Source organism: Salvelinus alpinus, chromosome 31 (assembly GCF_045679555.1).
Source record: "Salvelinus alpinus chromosome 31, SLU_Salpinus.1, whole genome shotgun sequence".
Taxonomy (NCBI): Eukaryota; Metazoa; Chordata; class Actinopteri; order Salmoniformes; family Salmonidae; genus Salvelinus; species Salvelinus alpinus.
In genome coordinates this window covers 30,212,679-30,231,106 of record NC_092116.1, presented here as the reverse complement: position 1 = coordinate 30,231,106, position 18,428 = coordinate 30,212,679, and the positions used below count along the sequence as shown (strand labels likewise).

The 18,428-nt window shown below is 44.8% G+C and overlaps 1 protein-coding gene across 1 annotated transcript; it reads right to left on the bottom strand.

Moving 5' to 3' along the window:
• Positions 1 to 395: 395 nt before the first annotated feature.
• ovol1a (ovo-like zinc finger 1a) lies at positions 396 to 16,436 on the bottom strand. Its single transcript, XM_071378393.1, has 5 exons — positions 15,940 to 16,436; positions 9,728 to 9,975; positions 9,436 to 9,594; positions 7,154 to 7,298; positions 396 to 6,614 (listed from the first exon to the last, which is right to left on the bottom strand). The coding sequence occupies exons 1-5, from the start codon at positions 16,037 to 16,039 to the stop codon at positions 6,283 to 6,285; spliced, it is 984 nt and encodes a 327-aa protein (XP_071234494.1). The 5' UTR covers positions 16,040 to 16,436; the 3' UTR covers positions 396 to 6,282.
• Positions 16,437 to 18,428: the final 1,992 nt, after the last annotated feature.

The following is an 18,428-nucleotide window of genomic DNA, read 5'->3' as shown; positions in this document are numbered from 1 at the left end:
GCTGTGATGGCACACTGTGGTATTTCACCCAATAGATATGGGAGTTTATCAACATTGGATCTGTTTTCAAAATCTTTGTGGGTCTGTGTAATCTGTCTCACCCCCCCCCCCCCCCCTACACACACATCCCCCAACAGCTTTCTTATTTTCTATTCATTTAAACAGAATCAAAACTAAACTGATTGAACTACAGATACACAGGAGGCCAATACCTTATACATTCCAGGAAATAGATTTAATATTGAGTAACGAGTGACACCATGATTGTCATATAAAACACCGACTGAACACACAGACAGCATCCACAACCCACCACAGCAGCAAAACCATCTTTTGGCGTTAACCGACAGCAAGTCAAGTTTTGCAACACGGAAAGTCTTTGAAAGAAAGAAACATTTCGAATCTCACTGTTTTACTGGCCATAGACAACCACAGCAACAAACAAACAAACAAACGCAGTAGTGTTTTTTTTTTTATACAGTACACAACTAAATAGAACAGTTTGATACAACAAGTTATATTTTAGTGTGATAAAATGCTCATAAAAAAAAAAGATAAACTGAAAACAAAACCCCAGATACAGTCATGTCCATAATTATTGGCACCCTGGATAAAGATGAGCAACAAATATTGTATAAATAAACAATATAAATACTGAGATATATTTCATGCAAAAAAAACAAAAAAAAGGGTGAAATTATACTATTTTATAACAATGCAATTGCTCACAAAATGAGATTTTGTTGAACAAGAAATACGTACAAAAATCAACAACAAAAAAAGGATTGGGGTTCTGGGCCCCCCTGTTCCAGCACCCTCCCCTTGCGACGATAACATCACTGAGCCTATTTCTAAAATGTTTTATGAGACTGTAGAACACATTGGGAGGGATCTTAGTCCATTCCTCCATACAGAACCAAAGTCCAGAGACTGAGGTGACCATTGCAGCATTTAGATGTATGGGTAAAATGTTTGATTAGTCCTGGGGGTCATTATCTTGCTGGAAGATCCACTTGTGTCAGCCTCCTGGCAGAAGAAATCAGGTTTTTGGCACACAAAAAAAATGTCCTGGTACTGGATAAAGTTCCTGATGCCGGTGACCTTTAACAAGGGCCCCATGACCAGTGGAAGCAAAACAGCCCCATAACATCAAAGATCCACCACCATATTTTACAGTAGGTATGGAGGTTCATTCCTGCATATGCTTCTGTTTTTCAACACCAAACCCACCGCTGTTGTATGTTGCCAAGGAGCTCTATTTACATGTCATCTGACCAAAGCACCGGTTCCAATCCAAGTGCCAATGCTGTTTATCAAAACACCAGGCGGTGCAAACTCCAGGCGGTGCTATGGTCAGATGACATGAAAATAGAGTTCTCTTTCGCTGAGCAATTGTATTGGTAAAAAAATATATATACATTTCCCCATTTTGTTGAGCAATATAGCTCAGAATTAGTATTTTGTACAGAATAATGTTGCTCATCTTTATCAAGGCGGGTCAATAATGACAGACCTGACAATACCTACAGTACAGTCATCATTCAAATGCCTGTCATCAATAGAAAACCCCTCTGTCTCTCTCTCCATTGTTTAAACTCTATTATACAGTGATAGAAACTATCATCGTGATCTCAGCAATGCAGAAAGCAGATAGCCTTTTGGTTCTCTTTAGCTTATGAGTAGTCAGGCACTTATACAGTAGAAACACACACACACACACACAAAAAAAATGCAGATTCCCAATCTCTAATAACAATGTCGCATACAAAAAAAGGAAAACAGCACATCAAACATGACGTGAAAACCTACAACAAACGCTACTTACAGAGAAAAAAATAGAAAAACAAAACAGTGTTATATAATGGAGTTCTTTGTAACCCAGGAATCAGACTAAATCCTTTACTATACCTACAACAATCTTAGCCTGGATCCAGATCTGCTTGTGTTGTCTTGTCAAATGCAACAAGAGCTTGCTACACAGGACAAACAGGTCTTGGACCGGGCTATAGTGGAATGTTTTCTAATCTGAGCATCAGTGTAAAATCGAGCCTGGTTCTAGATCTGTTTGTGTTGTCTTGTCAAATGCAACAGGAGTTGGCCACACAGCACAAACAGGTCTTGGACCGGGCTATAGTGGAATGTTTTCTAATCTGAGCGTCGGTGTAAAATCGAGCCTGGTTCTAGATCTGTTTGTGTTGTCTTGTCAAATGCAACAAGAGCTGGCTACACAGCACAAACAGGTCTTGGACCGGGCTATAGTGGAATGTTTTCTAATCTGAGCATCAGTGTAAAATCGAGCCTGGTTCTAGATCTGTTTGTGTTGTCTTGTCAAATGCAACAGGAGTTGACTACACAGCACAAACAGGTCTTGTACCGGGCTATAGTGGAATGTTTTCTAATCTGAGCATCAGTGTAAAATCGAGCCTGGTTCTAGATCTGTTTGTGTTGTCTTGTCAAATGCAACAAGAGTTGGCTACACAGCACAAACAGGTCTGGGACCAGGATAGAATAAACTAACTGTGCTTTTCCAGTATGCTAGTAGTAATCTCTTCCATAGAAGTTATATCCCTTCCAAGTCCTATTGGATATGAATGTAAACATGACTGGCACTTTGTCTCACAATCTCGGTCTTTAAACAGCAGTTACAGTTATACAACACAGGATTGGGATCAATTCCATTTTTAATTCCAGTCAATTCAATTGCACCTTTCAGAAGCTGTGGCATCACCCAGGTGGGTGCTACATGTTCGGCAATGGAGGACCAGTACCTACGGAGGACCAGTACCTGTGGAGGACCAGTACCTATAGAAGGACCAGTACCTATAGAAGGACCAGTACCTGCGGAGGACCAGTACCTATAGAGGACCAGTACCTGCGGAGGACCAGTACCTACAGAGGACCAGTACCTACAGAGGACCAGTACCTACAGAGGACCAGTACCTACAGAGGACCAGTACCTACAGAGGACCAGTACCTACAGAGGACCAGTACCTACAGAGGACCAGTACCTACAGAGGACCAGTACCTACAGAGGACCAGTACCTATAGAGGACCAGTACCTATAGAGGTCCAGTACCTATAGAGGTCCAGTACCTGCGGAGGACCAGTACCTATAGAAGGACCAGTACCTATAGAAGGACCAGTACCTATAGAAGGACCAGTACCTACAGAGGACCAGTACCTAGAGAGGTCCAGTACCTAGAGAGGTCCAGTACCTACAGAGGACCAGTACCTACAGAGGACCAGTACCTACAGAGGACCAGTACCTACAGAGGACCAGTACCTACAGAGGACCAGTACTGAGTTGACAAACATACAATCCAAACGGCCTCAACTCCCAACCTTTCATCTGAAATCAAACAGAGACATTCAGTCTCTCCACCATCTCTATTTAAAATGTGTTGTTTGTTTATTTAGCTTTTTATGTGTTTTGAGATTATTTTCTGTAATGAAAAGTGCTATACAAGTTAAATGAATGATTATTGTTATTATTTATTCAAAAGCAAACCAAATTCCAAATGTTGCTCATTGAAAAGCATTGGAATACTTCCTGAATTGACTGGAATTGAAAAGGAATTGACCCCAACCTTTGCAGTAGTAGTATAGGGTAATGTAGTTACAGCACCGTACAGTAGTATAGGGTAATGTAGTTACAGCACCTTACAGTAGTATAGGGTAATGTAGTTACAGCACCTTACAGTAGTATAGGGTAATGTAGTTACAGCACCATACAGTAGTATAGGGTAATGTAGTTACAGCCCCGTACAGTAGTATAGGGTAATGTAGTTACAGCACCGTACAGTAGTATAGGGCAATGTAGTTACAACACCTTACAGTAGTATAGGGTAATGTAGTTCCAGCCCCGTACAGTAGTATAGGGTAATGTAGTTACAGCACCGTACAGTAGTATAGGGTAATGTAGTTACATCACCATACAGTAGTATAGGGTAATGTAGTTACAGCACCGTACAGTAGTATAGGGTAATGTAGTTACATCACCATACAGTAGTATAGGGTAATGTAGTTCCAGCCCCGTACAGTAGTATAGGGTAATGTAGTTACAGCACCGTACAGTAGTATAGGGTAATGTAGTTACATCACCATACAGTAGTATAGGGTAATGTAGTTACAGCACCGTACAGTAGTATAGGGTAATGTAGTTACAACCCCTTACAGTAGTATAGGGTAATGTAGTTCCAGCCCCGTACAGTAGTATAGGGTAATGTAGTTACAGCACCGTACAGTAGTATAGGGTAATGTAGTTACATCACCATACAGTAGTATAGGGTAATGTAGTTACATCCCCGTACAGTAGTATAGGGTAATGTAGTTACATCACCATACAGTAGTATAGGGTAATGTAGTTACAGCCCCGTACAGTAGTATAGGGTAATGTAGTTACATCACCGTACAGTAGTATAGGGTAATGTAGTTACATCACCGTACAGTAGTATAGGGTAATGTAGTTACATCACCGTACAGTAGTATATGGTAATGTAGTTACATCACCTTACAGTAGTATAGGGTAATGTAGTTACATCACCGTACAGTAGTATAGGGTAATGTAGTTACATCACCGTACAGTAGTATAGGGTAATGTAGTTACATCACCGTACAGTAGTATAGGGTAATGTAGTTACATCACCGTACAGTAGTATAGGGTAATGTAGTTACAGCACCGTACAGTAGTATAGGGTAATGTAGTTACATCACCGTACAGTAGTATAGGGTAATGTAGTTACATCACCGTACAGTAGTATAGGGTAATGTAGTTACATCACCGTACAGTAGTATAGGGTAATGTAGTTACAGCACCGTACAGTAGTATAGGGTAATGTAGTTACAGCACCATACAGTAGTATATGGTAGTTACAGCACCTTACAGTAGTATAGGGCAATGTAGTTACAATACCTTACAGTAGTATAGGGTAATGTAGTTACAGCACCATACAGTAGTATAGGGTAATGTAGTTACAGCACCGTACAGTAGTATATGGTAATGTAGTTACAGCACCGTACACTAGTATAGGGTAATGAAGTTACAACACCTTACAGTAGTATAGGGTAATGTAGTTCCAGCCCCGTACAGTAGTATAGGGTAATGTAGTTACAGCACCGTACAGTAGTATAGGGTAATGTAGTTACAGCACCGTACAGTAGTATAGGGTAATGTAGTTACATCACCTTACATTAGTATAGGGTAATGTAGTTCCAGCCCCGTACAGTAGTATAGGGTAATGTAGTTACAGCACCGTACAGTAGTATAGGGTAATGTAGTTACATCACCATACAGTAGTATAGGGTAATGTAGTTACATCACCTTACAGTAGTATAGGGTAATGTAGTTCCAGCCCCGTACAGTAGTATAGGGTAATGTAGTTACATCACCATACAGTAGTATAGGGTAATGTAGTTACATCACCTTACAGTAGTATAGGGTAATGTAGTTCCAGCCCCGTACAGTAGTATAGGGTAATGTAGTTACAGCACCGTACAGTAGTATAGGGTAATGTAGTTACATCACCATACAGTAGTATAGGGTAATGTAGTTACAGCCCCGTACAGTAGTATAGGGTAATGTAGTTACAGCACCGTACAGTAGTATAGGGTAATGTAGTTACAGCCCCGTACAGTAGTATAGGGTAATGTAGTTACAGCACCGTACAGTAGTATAGGGTAATGTAGTTACAGCACCATACAGTAGTATAGGGTAATGTAGTTACAGCACCGTACAGTAGTATAGGGTAATGTAGTTACAGCCCCGTACAGTATTATAGGGTAATGTAGTTACAGCACCGTACAGTATTATAGGGTAATGTAGTTGTGCAAAAGATTTCCTAAACCCCAAAACAAACATTGTCTCTTTTTATCAATCAAATTCATAATAACATACACATATTCAATTTATAACAAAATAAATATATTAAACCCTTTACTGCATAATATATATATATATTTATATATATTTTTCTTTGTACAGAGAGGAGTGTTACGATAAGAACCATAACAAACTAGACATCATCTCAATCCTAATCTCACATGTTGCCACTACGTTAGATTTCCCTTAACGTTTTACATTTACCTGGGTCGTGTTCATTAGGCACCAAACGGAAGTAAATGGACTGAAACAGGGAGAGACAACCTTGCATCTGTCCAATAGGAAACGGTTAAATTGTCATACATACATTACTTTGCCCTAATGAATATGACCCTGTTGCTGGTTTTGGTCAAAGACACAACCGTTATCCTGTTCCAAACCGCCGCACCTCCTCATCCCTCCCTCTACTGCCCCCCTGATCCTGTAGCATCATCACTATACTGACTGTTCGAAAGCGGCGACCCAGGCATTGACTCCTCACCCCCCTCACCCCCTGCCCCTCTCCCCCCCTTCGCCCTCAGGAAGGCGGAGTTGGGGTGGAGGGCGTGGTAGTGTTCGAGCAGTGCATCCTGGGAAGGGGCGGTGTGGCCACACTCCTCACAGACGTAGAGTTTGTTGCGTCTCTCCTTATAGGCGTACTGCAGGGTCACACCGTGGATCTTCTTCATGTGAGACTCCAGAGAGCAGCGCTGGGTGAAGGCCTTGTCACAGAGAGAACACTTGTAGGGACGCACTCCTAGAGGGAGAGAGGGACTGGATTAGAGACGGAGGGATGGAGGGAGGAAGAGATGGGAGAGGAATGAGAGAGGAGCAGCACTGGGTGGAGTTAGGGGTGGGGTTTAGTGAGGGGTGGGTGGGGTTTAGTGAGGGGTGGGTGGGGTTTAGTGAGGGGTGGAGTGAGGGGTGGGTGGGGTTTAGTGAGGGGTGGGCTGAGGGGTTTAGTGAGGAGTGGGTGAGGGGTGGGTGGGGTTTAGTGAGGGGTGGGTGGGGTTTAGTGAGGGGTGGGTGGGGTTTAGTGAGGGGTGGGTGGGGTTTAGTGAGGGGGGCTGAGGGGTTTAGTGAGGGTTTAGTGAGGGGGGGTGGCTGAGGGGTTTAGTGAGGGGGGGCTGAGGGGTTTAGTGAGGGTTTAGTGAGGGGGGGCTGAGGGGTTTAGTGAGGGGGTACGTCTCTCTGTCCTACCTGTGTGTGTGTGTGCGTGCATGTGTATGTGTGTGTGTGTGTGTGTCCTACCTGTGCTTGTGTGTGTATGTGTGTGTGTGTGTGTGTGTGTCCTACCTGTGTGTGTTCTGACATGTCTCTTCAGGTCGAAGGTGTCGTTGAATCCTTTACCACAGTGGTTACACAGGTGTCTCTTAGTATCACTGTGACACTTCAGGTGCCGGTTCAACATCCTCTGGTGCTGGAACACCTTCTGGCACATCTGATGGGTTACACGGGAAGAGGAGAGAGAGAGAGACGGGTTACACGGGAAGAGGAGAGAGAGAGAGACGGGTTACACGGGAAGAGGAGAGAGAGAGAGACGGGTTACACGGGGAAGAGAGTGGAGAGAGTGGAGGATTAGACATGGAGAGAGTGGAGGATTAGACATGGAGGGATTGGAGGATTAGACATGGAGAGAGTGGAGGATTAGACATGGAGAGAGTGGAGGATTAGACATGGAGAGAGTGGAGGATTAGACATGGAGAGAGTGGAGGATTAGACATGGAGAGAGTGGAGGATTAGACATGGAGAGAGTGGAGGATTAGACATGGAGAGAGTGGAGGATTAGACATGGAGGGATTGGAGGATTAGACATGGAGAGAGTGGAGGATTAGACATGGAGAGAGTGGAGGATTAAACATGGAGAGAGTGGAGGATTAGACATGGAGGGATTGGAGGATTAGACATGGAGAGAGTGGAGGATTAAACATGGAGGGATTGGAGAGAGGGGGGATTAGACAGAGAGAGTGGAGAGAGGGGGGATTAGACATGGAGGGATTGGAGAGAGGGGGGATTAGACAGAGAGAGTGGAGAGAAGGGGGATTAGACATGGAGGGAGAGGCGAGAGGATGGGATTAGACATGGAGGGAGAGGCGAGAGGATGGGATTAGACATGGAGGGAGAGGAGAGAGGGGGCGATTAGACATGGAGGGAGAGGAGAGAGGGGGCGATTAGACATGGAGGGAGAGGAGAGAGGGGGCGATTAGACATGGAGGGAGAGGCGAGAGGGGGGATTAGACAGAGAGAGTGGAGAGAGGGGGGATTAGACATGGAGAGAGTGGAGAGAGGGGGGGATTAGACAGAGAGAGTGGAGAGAGGGGGGATTAGACATGGAGGGAGAGGAGAGAGGGGGGGGGATTAGACATGGAGGGAGAGGAGAGAGGGGGGGGGGATTAGACATGGAGGGAGAGGAGAGAGGGGGGATTAGACATGGAGGGAGAGGAGAGAGGGGGGATTAGACATGGAGAGAGTGGAGAGAGGGGGGGATTAGACAGAGAGAGTGGAGAGAGGGGGGATTAGACATGGAGGGAGAGGAGAGAGGGGGGATTAGACATGGAGGGAGAGGAGAGAGGGGGGATTAGACATGGAGGGAGAGGAGAGAGGGGGGATTAGACATGGAGGGAGAGGAGAGAGGGGGGATTAGACATGGAGCGAGAGGCGAGAGGGGGGATTAGACATGGAGCGAGGGGCGAGAGGGGGGATTAGACATGGAGGGAGAGGAGAGAGGGGGCGATTAGACATGGAGGGAGAGGAGAGAATTAGACATGGAGTGAGAGGCGAGAGGATGGGATTAGACATGGAGAGAGGGGGGGGATTAGACATGGAGAGAGTGGAGAGAGGGGGGGATTAGACAGAGAGAGTGGAGAGAGGGGGGATTAGACATGGAGGGGGAGGAGAGAGGGGGGATTAGACATGGAGAGAGTGGAGAGAGGGGGGGATTAGACAGAGAGAGTGGAGAGAGGGGGGATTAGACATGGAGAGAGTGGAGAGAGGGGGGATTAGACATGGAGAGAGTGGAGAGAGGGGGGATTAGACATGGAGAGAGTGGAGAGAGGGGGGGATTAGACAGAGAGAGTGGAGAGAGGGGGGGATTAGACAGAGAGAGTGGAGAGAGGGGGGATTAGACATGGAGGGAGAGGAGAGAGGGGGGATTAGACATGGAGGGAGTGGAGAGAGGGGGGATTAGACATGGAGGGAGAGGAGAGAGGGGGGATTAGACATGGAGGGAGAGGAGAGAGGGGGGATTAGACATGGAGGGAGAGGAGAGAGGGGGGATTAGACATGGAGCGAGAAGCGAGAGGGGGGATTAGACATGGAGGGATTGGAGAGAGGGGGGATTAGACATGGAGGGATTGGAGAGAGGGGGGATTAGACATGGAGGGATTGGAGAGAGGGGGGATTAGACATGGAGCGAGAGGCGAGAGGGGGGATTAGACGTGGAGGGAGAGGCGAGCGGGGGGGATTAGACATGGAGGGAGAGAGGGGGGATTAGACATGGAGGGAGAGGCGAGAGGATGGGATTAGACATGGAGAGTGGAGAGAGGGGGGATGGTGAGAGAGGAGGTTATTTGACATACCTGGCACACGAACGTCGCCTGAGCACCTGTCCCTGACCTCGTTACTGTGGAGACCGGGACAGTAGCGGACGTCGTCAAGGCAACAGGTGTGGTGGTGATTTCGGGGACGGAAGGCTGGGGAGGTTTTGGAATCTCACTGGGTAGCTCACCTGTGGTCACCTATAGAAGAGACAGAGAAACAGACAGGAGAAAAAAAAGAGTTAAGAGATGATTGGGGGCTTTATATTCCCAGAACAACAAACACAATGTCAACAAAAAAGACTACATTCTCCATGATGCCTCAGTCACTCACCTTGATTTTGGAGCGGACGTAGGGACTGCTCTGTGCCCTCCTCTTGACCTCTAACCCCTGACCCGGGCTTTGGGGTCTACCCAGCACCGTGCACGAGGGCAGCTCCGCTCTAGGGGTCATCACGCTGTGCACGTCACGCAGGAGTGATTCTGTGCGTTTGGTGTATTCGTAGCGTGTCGTCGTGGAGAGACAGAGAGCGGTCTCTGCTGGGCTGGCTTCAGTCTCCTCCAATAAGGGGAATGCAGACACTGGAACAAGAGAGGAGAAAAGATACATTACATATAGAATATAACCTACAATATGCTAACACACACACACACGCACAAGAAGGACAGAGGGAAATGGTTTAGCTTGATAAAGGATATAATCTAGGGATTCTAGTGTGGTGATGTTGTTAACAGTTAATATGAGCTTGTGCCAGTCTAAGTGAGTGTGTAAAGGGTGACAGAGAGGACCGGGGGGGTTGTGTGTGTGATTAAAGGCATTGTCTTGTGCCTCACACACACTATAGTTACCGTCGGACCAGTCTGACCGGCCAGTCCAGAGACACAGGTTCCCGCTGTAAACTCCTCAAACACACACACACCTCCGCAGGCAGTACAGACACACCTCCAGACAGTACAGACACTCCTCCAGACAGTACAGACACCCCTCCCCCTCCAGACAGTACAGACACCCCTCCCCCTCCAGACAGTACAGACACCCCTCCAGACAGTACAGACACTCCTCCAGACAGTACAGACACCCCTCCAGACAGTACAGACACCCCTCCAGACAGTACAGACACCCCTCCAGACAGTACAGACACTCCTCCAGACAGTACAGACACACCTCCAGACAGTACAGACACACCTCCAGACAGTACAGACACCCCTCCAGACACACCTACAGACAGTACAGACACCCCTCCAGACAGTACAGACACACCTCCAGACAGTACAGACACCCCTCCAGACACACCAGACACACCTCCAGACAGTACAGACACCCCTCCAGACAGTACAGACACACCTCCAGCCAGTAATTGTAGAGACGTATGTGTGTGTGTGTGTTCTATAAATGTCAGTTGATCACACAATTGAATCTGTTGATTCTATAACAGGACAGGAGCCAAATCGGATAACTCACAAATCAAAGCATTGCGTGAGGTCCCGTTGTTTTGTGTGGGTCATGATCAGGGGTGTCAACCTAAAACCCTGAGGGCTTTTTTAAAAAAGTAAGTAAAATATGCATCTCTGCTAAAAATCTGGGTAAAAGATTTAAAGGAATGTGAGTCTTATTCAGTACATGTAGTTGTTGGCTGCTTTTCTAAAGTCTAATAACCTTGCCAACAGGCTTGCCAGCTAAATTAGTTAGACAAGATAGCAATTCAAACTTGATTTATAGCTTGAAATGGCTTCTTGGTGGTCAATTGAATTTACAAACATACGGTACATTCGGAAAGTATTCAGAACCCCTTGACTTTTTCCGCATTTTGTTACGTTACAGCCTTATTCTAAAATGTATTAAATCTTTTTTTCCCACTCATCAATCTTCAAACAATGCCCCATAATGACATCACAATGCCCCATAATGACAAAGCAGAAAGAGGTTTTTAGACATTTCTGCAAATGTATTAAAAATTTACAAAAATGAAATATAACATTTACATAAGTATTCAGACCCTTTACTCAGTACTTCGTTGAAGCACCTTTGGCAGTGATTACAGCCTCGAGTCTTGTTGGGTATGACGCTACAAGCTTGGCACACCTGAATTTGGGGAGTTTCTCTCATTCTTCTCTGCAGATCCTCTCAAACTCTGTCAGGTTGAATGGGAAGCGTCGCTGCACAGCTATTTTCAGGTCTCTCCAGAGATGTTAGTTCAGTCGGTGACGTCACTTGCTCTGAGACTTGAAGTAGTGGTCCCCCTTGCTCTGCAAGGGCCGCGGCTTTTGTGGAGCGATGGGTAACGACGCTTCGTGGGTGACTGTTGTTGATGTGGTGCAGAAGGTCCCTGGTTCGCGCCCGGGGTCGGGGCGAGGGGACGGTCTAAAGTTATACTGTTACACTTAGGGTCGTTGTCCTGTTGGAAGGTGAACCTTCGCCCCAGTCTGAGTTCCTGAGCACTCTGGAGCAGGTTTTCATCATCATCTCTGTACTTTGCTCCGTTCATCTTTCCCCTCGATCCTGACTAGTCTCCCAGTCCCTGCCGCTGAGAAAAACATCTCCACAGCATCCTTCGCTGGGCAGGCCGTTTGGGAAATTTGGGGCAAAATTAGAGTATACCCACTTCTCCAGGTGAAACAACACCACTGCTTAAGGTGGTTGCTCCCCGTAAGACACAACGGGTTTACTTAGCTCACTGAGTTCCTTTGAAAACAGGGAAAAAGAAAAAGAAAAAGTCTCCGCTTCCTCTTCCGCTCTACACTTTCCTCTACTGATGGATCCGGGCACCTCGGAAGGAACCATTTACTAGGGAGAATAGGGGGGGTTACTCTTTGCCTGGTCCAGTCAGTGTGCTCCCTCCTCAAAATACAGCTGACAGATTTTTTTTATACATAATTATGATAAAACGTGGGCTTTAAAATGAAGTTTAGTAATGAATATATATATATATTTTTTAATGTAACAGTTTAATCTGAGGAGCAGGTTCTACCTATTCCCAGTGTCATATTGGGACAGAATTAAGTTGTTTTTATTGTGACCGTTTAATTGCTCAACTGAAGTCATATTTCATTTCAAACAATAAAAAAAACGTACACACACACACACCTGATTAGACATGTTGGTGAATTGTTAACCTCGAGCTGTTTGCTCACCCCTCCCTTCCCTCACACCAGCACCAAGTGCGCCTCCAGGCAAACAATGACTATCCATATAACCAGATATTATGACACGGATATCTGAAACCTTGGTTCAGTCTCATCTTTGAAAACCTAATTCATGTTATCAAACAGTCTGAAACTAACCCGCCTGTTCTCATAGACTAGACCAGGGGTAGGCATCCCTGGTTCTGGACTGGCACCAGTGTGTTGAATTTAGGCAGTCACTGAACAAATCAATTAGTTTAATTGGTCAGGTGTGGGTTGCCTACCCCTGGACTAGACGTAATAAAGTCAACGTAAATCCTGGACACTCAAATGAGTATAATATTTGACGTCTGGTATGGTTACAGAAGACAATAAGGTTACTTAAGGCAAAACTAAAGTAGGCTGGTATAACCCAAAGGCTGTGTTTTCAAATCTCATCACGGACAACTTTTCTACTACTTACTACTTTTTAGTTACTTTGCAACTATTTTGCATGTTAGCTAACCCTTCCTCTAACCCTAACCTTAACCCATAGCCCCTAACCTTAACCTTTAATCTAATCTAACCCTAACCTTAACCTTTAATCTAACCTAACCCTAACCTTAACCTTTAATCTAACCTAACCCTAACCTTAACCTTTAATCTAACCTAACCTTAATCTTTAATCTAACCTAACCCTAACCTTAACCTTTAATCTAACCCTAACCTTAACCTTTAATCTAATCTAACCCTAACCCATAGCCCCTAACCTTAACCTTTAATCTAATCTAACCCTAACCCATAGCCCCTAACCTTAACCTTTAATCTAACCTAACCCTAACCTTAACCTTTAATCTAACCTAACCCTAACCTTAACCTTTAATCTAACCTAACCCTAACCTTAACCTTTAATCTAACCTAACCTTAACCTTTAATCTAACCTAACCCTAACCTTAACCTTTAATCTAACCTAACCCTAACCTTAACCTTTAATCTAACCTAACCCTAACCTTAACCTTTAATCTAACCTAACCCTAACCTTTAATCTAACCTAACCCATAGCCCCTAACCTTAACCCCAAACTATAACCCCTAGCCTAGCTAATGTTAGCCACCTAGCTAATGTTAGCCACCTAGCCAAAGTTATCCACAACCAATTGGAATTTGTAACATATCATACATTTTGCAAATTTGTAACACAATGTACGTATTGCACATCATATGAAATGGAAGATGGACATCGACAATTTAATACATGCCATACGAAACATATCATACTAATTGGAGTGTCCCCAATTTAAGTTTACTATGTTACGTCTATCCCTGAGTACAGGCTGAACTAACGGTTTAATGAAAAGTGTCAAACACAGGATGAAGTCAAAGACAATGTATCGGCTAATATTCAAAACAATAGGCCTAGGTGCTATCTTAACCTCCCATGGAGAGAGAGGGAGTCAACAGAAGAACAGGCGGTAGTGGTTTGGTGTGTTTGCTAAGGGTGTATGACTGTGTGTTGGGAGACGAGGGTACTAGCCCTAGTCCGTTATTTCACCCAGCATCTACCATCCTGAACATTACCCAGACGGCGGGGGCGCGTCGAGGGCACTCAATGAAGAATGCTTCTTCCCAAATGTGCACAGGTACTGTTAGCGCCGTTTTTTTTCTTCTCAACTTACAAAAAATATCTCCTGTGCCATTTTATTTATTTATTAGTTGAAGCTACAAAAATAATAGAATAGCTACTAAGCACATGCGTTTCAATGTCCAACTATCAAATTATCTTGCTCAGAATTATGGTGAGAAATGTGTAACCTAACCTACGCTAAACGCATAATGTGATAAACGCCACGGAAGCATTGTTAGTAAGCACAATGATAACAGCTGTAGTTGGAGTGAAACACAAGTCGAGTCGGTGGGGCAGGTAACTTCACACAGCCGCGTAATAACTAGGCTGTGGGCTGCCGCTAGCGTTGTCACCATGACTACTGCTGTTGATTTGGCTCGTCAGGCAATAACCTAAACGTTCACATCTTTGCAGTTTGAAATAGCCTTGGTTTTCAATCGTTTTCATTCAAAACATATTCAACTTAGACAATTTGATAACAATCAAATAACACACATCAGCAAAAGATAGATCTTACAGCCTACCCCATAACCACACTGAGAGGTTTGGTTTGTTTCTTACTTAACGCGTTCTTAATGTTTTTTAAATATATTAGTTCAGGAAGTGAAATCTATCTCCTGTTCGGTGCTAATCTAACGATCGTTTTCAGTACCAGAGACTTTTAAATGATCTAAAAGGCAATGATTAAAAGTTAACTGTGGTGGGGGAAGGAGGTCTTAAGTGAACGTGTTTACATTGACATTTTAGTCATATAGTAGGGCGCTCTTATACAGACCGACTTACAGGAGCAATATGGGGTTGGTGCCTTGCTCAAGGGCACATCGATAGACTTTTCACCTAGTCGTCTCGAACCAGCAACCTTTCAGTTACTGCACCAACGCTATTAACCGCGAGGCTTCCTGCCCGCTATCAGTTATCTGATATCACAACACATAACAATAACAAAAAGCCCACCGGTACAATGGCGATTGTTCTCAGGACTGTGACGCAAGAGAGACATATCTAGTCTAGATAAAAGAAGAAGAATATGAGGTGAAACGTCCCTCCGTGTAAAACACTGGTCACGTTAAGTGTTCGGCTACTGTGTGGATTATGGCAAAAATAAATAATATATATTTTAGTCTGCATGTCAAGCAGTTAAAGGCATATCTGTTCTACACAGTAGGGCTTACATCTCAAATCTATTGCAAACCAAGATGCTATTTTTTCATGAAGCGCCGCGGTAGACTGCCTATAAGGCCAACCAATGCAGTCTATACAGCGGCGCTTCGTGAAACAAGTGGGTCTTGGTTTACAATAGATATGACAGGCCGTATGGGTGAGGTAGATTGTGGCAGTGCTGCAACCGGTTTCACCCCCCCCTCTTTCTCTCCTTCAAGGAAACTACTCGGGTCTGAAGACCGGACAGCGGGAGTTGTAACCGGGTGTCCTGATTATCTTTGTGGCTCACAGGGGAACATTGCCACATGCACTATAGTTGGGCCTGGCCCGCTGCAACGCAGTGTCTTAACCTCTAGACCAAGAAAAGCTCAATAAAACCCACAAAAAAATGGTATCGGAAGTCCTATGATCTATCCTGGAATATGGCCTGTGATGACAGTGTAAAAATGATGCCAAAACATTCCACCCCGATACTGCTGTAATGTAGCCTACCTACTCGTTTGGATACATAATTGTAACAGTTTCTGGTTGAGTTTTTGTTAAACCGTTATAGCCTAACAATTTATTAATCGTGTCATTGAACACTGATTTCCCGTTATTCGGTGCTGCTGCTCGTGCTCCACGGAAACAAAATGGTTTATTAACGGAACACAACCTCACCTGGGATATAGACGTACCCGCGCTCGTGGTCTGGCAGCTCGCTCCAGTTCCGCTTACCGGGAGAGTATCTCGCCTTCTTTACAAGGAAGGCTCGCGGCATGGTCGGTTTTCACGGTTAATCTGTCGTCTTCGTCTAGTCAATATACTCCTAGTAAACTGATGAAGAAAAAAAAGTGCTTAAAAAAACTTCCCGCTGGGAAAAAAATAACAAAAAGGTAAGGATTGTTCCCCTCCCTCCTCCACCTAACAACAAACTTTGTAGCTCTGTAGTTTCGGTCTTCTACCTATCCCGTTTTGTTTCTCTTTTTATCCGTTGTTTTTCTCCAAGCCCATACTCCACAAAAACAGCAACGGTAGCGTCTCTGCAGGTGAGTTCGCTTGTTCAGGTGTGCCCGTACCTTCAGGCTACGTTCTAACCTCGGAGTTTGTCAGGTAGACCGCTGATAAGTATTCCGATTCACAGCCACACAACACAACACGGTGAACTCAGAGGTTGGTCAAAGGCAACACAGGTAGGCTAGTTCTTCTTTTCCTTTATTCAGGAAGCACAGGTAGCAGCGCGCATGCGTCTCAGAAATAACGGTGACAAACTAGATCTGGGCCAGGCTAGTACCTGTTCGACCGGTTTCTTTTCTTCTTTTTTTTGTTACACACTCCCTCTCGCTTTCTCCATTCCGCTTCGAGGTGGGGACGAGAAGAAGGGCTTGAAAACATATTAGAAAGGGGAGGGGAAATGTTCGAGTATGACAGCAGAGTACGTATAGAGGATAAATAAATAGTTGATTAGTGGGAAAGGGGAAAGGGCTTCGCCACAGTGGCGCACAAGGAACAGGTATGGGAGGCGCTATTCATCCTTCTTTTATTCCCGTGTGTTTGTTCTGGTGAGGGGTGGGGGGGTGGGGGGTGGGGGAGTGCATTCGAAAAGTATTCAGACCCCTTGACTTTTTTCACATTTTGTTACGTTACAGCCTTATTCTTCACATAAGTATTCAGACCCTTTACTCAGTACTTTGCTGAAGCACCTTTGGCAGCGATTACAGCCTCAAGTCTTCTTGGGTATGACGCTACAAGCTTGGCACACCTGTATTTGGGGAGTTTCTCCTTTTCTTCTCTGCAGATCCTCTCAAGCTCTGTCAGGTTGGATGGGGAGCGACGCTGCACAGCGATTTTCAGGTCTCTCCAGAGATGTTCAATTGGGTTCAAGTCCGGGCTCTGGCTGGGCCACTCAAGGACATTCAGAGACATCCCCACAACATGATGCAACCACCAGCATGCTTCACCGTAGGGATGGTGTCAGGTTTCCTCCAGACGTGACGCTTGGCATTCAGGCCAAATGGCCAGACAGAGGTGCATAGTCACTTCACCCTCACCTACATGTACAAATTACCTCAACTAACCTGTACCCCTGCACAGTGACTCGGTACCGGTGCCCCCTGTATATAGCCTCGTTATTCTTATTGTGTTACTTTTTATTATTACTTTTTATTTTAGTCTACCTGGTAAAATACTTTCTTAACTCTTCTTGAACTGCACTGTTGGTTAAGGGCTAGTAAGTAAGCATTTCAAGGTAAAGTCTACCCTTGTTGTATTCGGCGCATGTGACAAATAGTTTGATTTGATTTGAAATAGTTCAATCTTGGTTTTATTAGACCAGAAAGTCTTGTTTCTCATGGTCTGAGAGTCTTTAGGTGCCTTTCGGCAAACTCCAAGCGGGCTGTGGCTGTTATGTGCCTTTTACTGAGGAGTGGCTTCCGTCTGGCCACTCTACCATAAAGTCCTGATTGGTGGAGTGCTGCAGAGATGGTTGTCCTTCTGGAAGGTTCTCCCGTCTCCACAGAGGAACTCTGGAGCTCTGTCAGACTGACCATCGGGTTCTTGGTCACATCCCTGACCAAGGCCCTTCACCCCATATTGCTCAGTTTGGCCGGGCAGCCAGCTCTAGGAAGAGTCTTGGTGGTTCCAAACGTCTTCCATTTAAGAATGATGGAGGCCACTGTGTTCTTGGGGACCTTCAATGCTGCAGATTGTTTTTGGTACCCTTCCCCAGATCTGTGCCTTGACACAATCCTGTCTCGGAGCTCTACGGACAATTCCTTCAACCTCATGGCTTGGTTTTTGCTCTGATATGCACTGTCAACTGTGTGATAGACAGGTGTGTGCCTTTCCAAATCATGCCCAATCAGTTGAATTTACCACAGTCAAGTTGTAGAAACATCTCAAGGATGATCAATGGAAACAGGATGCAACTGACCTCAATTTGAGTCTCATAGCAAAGGGTCTGAATACTTATGTAAATGAGGTTTTTCAGTTTTTTATTTTCATAAATTTGCAAACATTTCAAAAAACCTGTTTTCGCCATGTCATTATGGGGTATTGTGTGTAGATTGATGAGGAACAAAAACAAATTTAATACATTTTAGAATAAGGCTGTAATGTAAAATAAATTGGAAAAAGTCAAGGGGTCTGAATACATTCATGGATTCAGACCC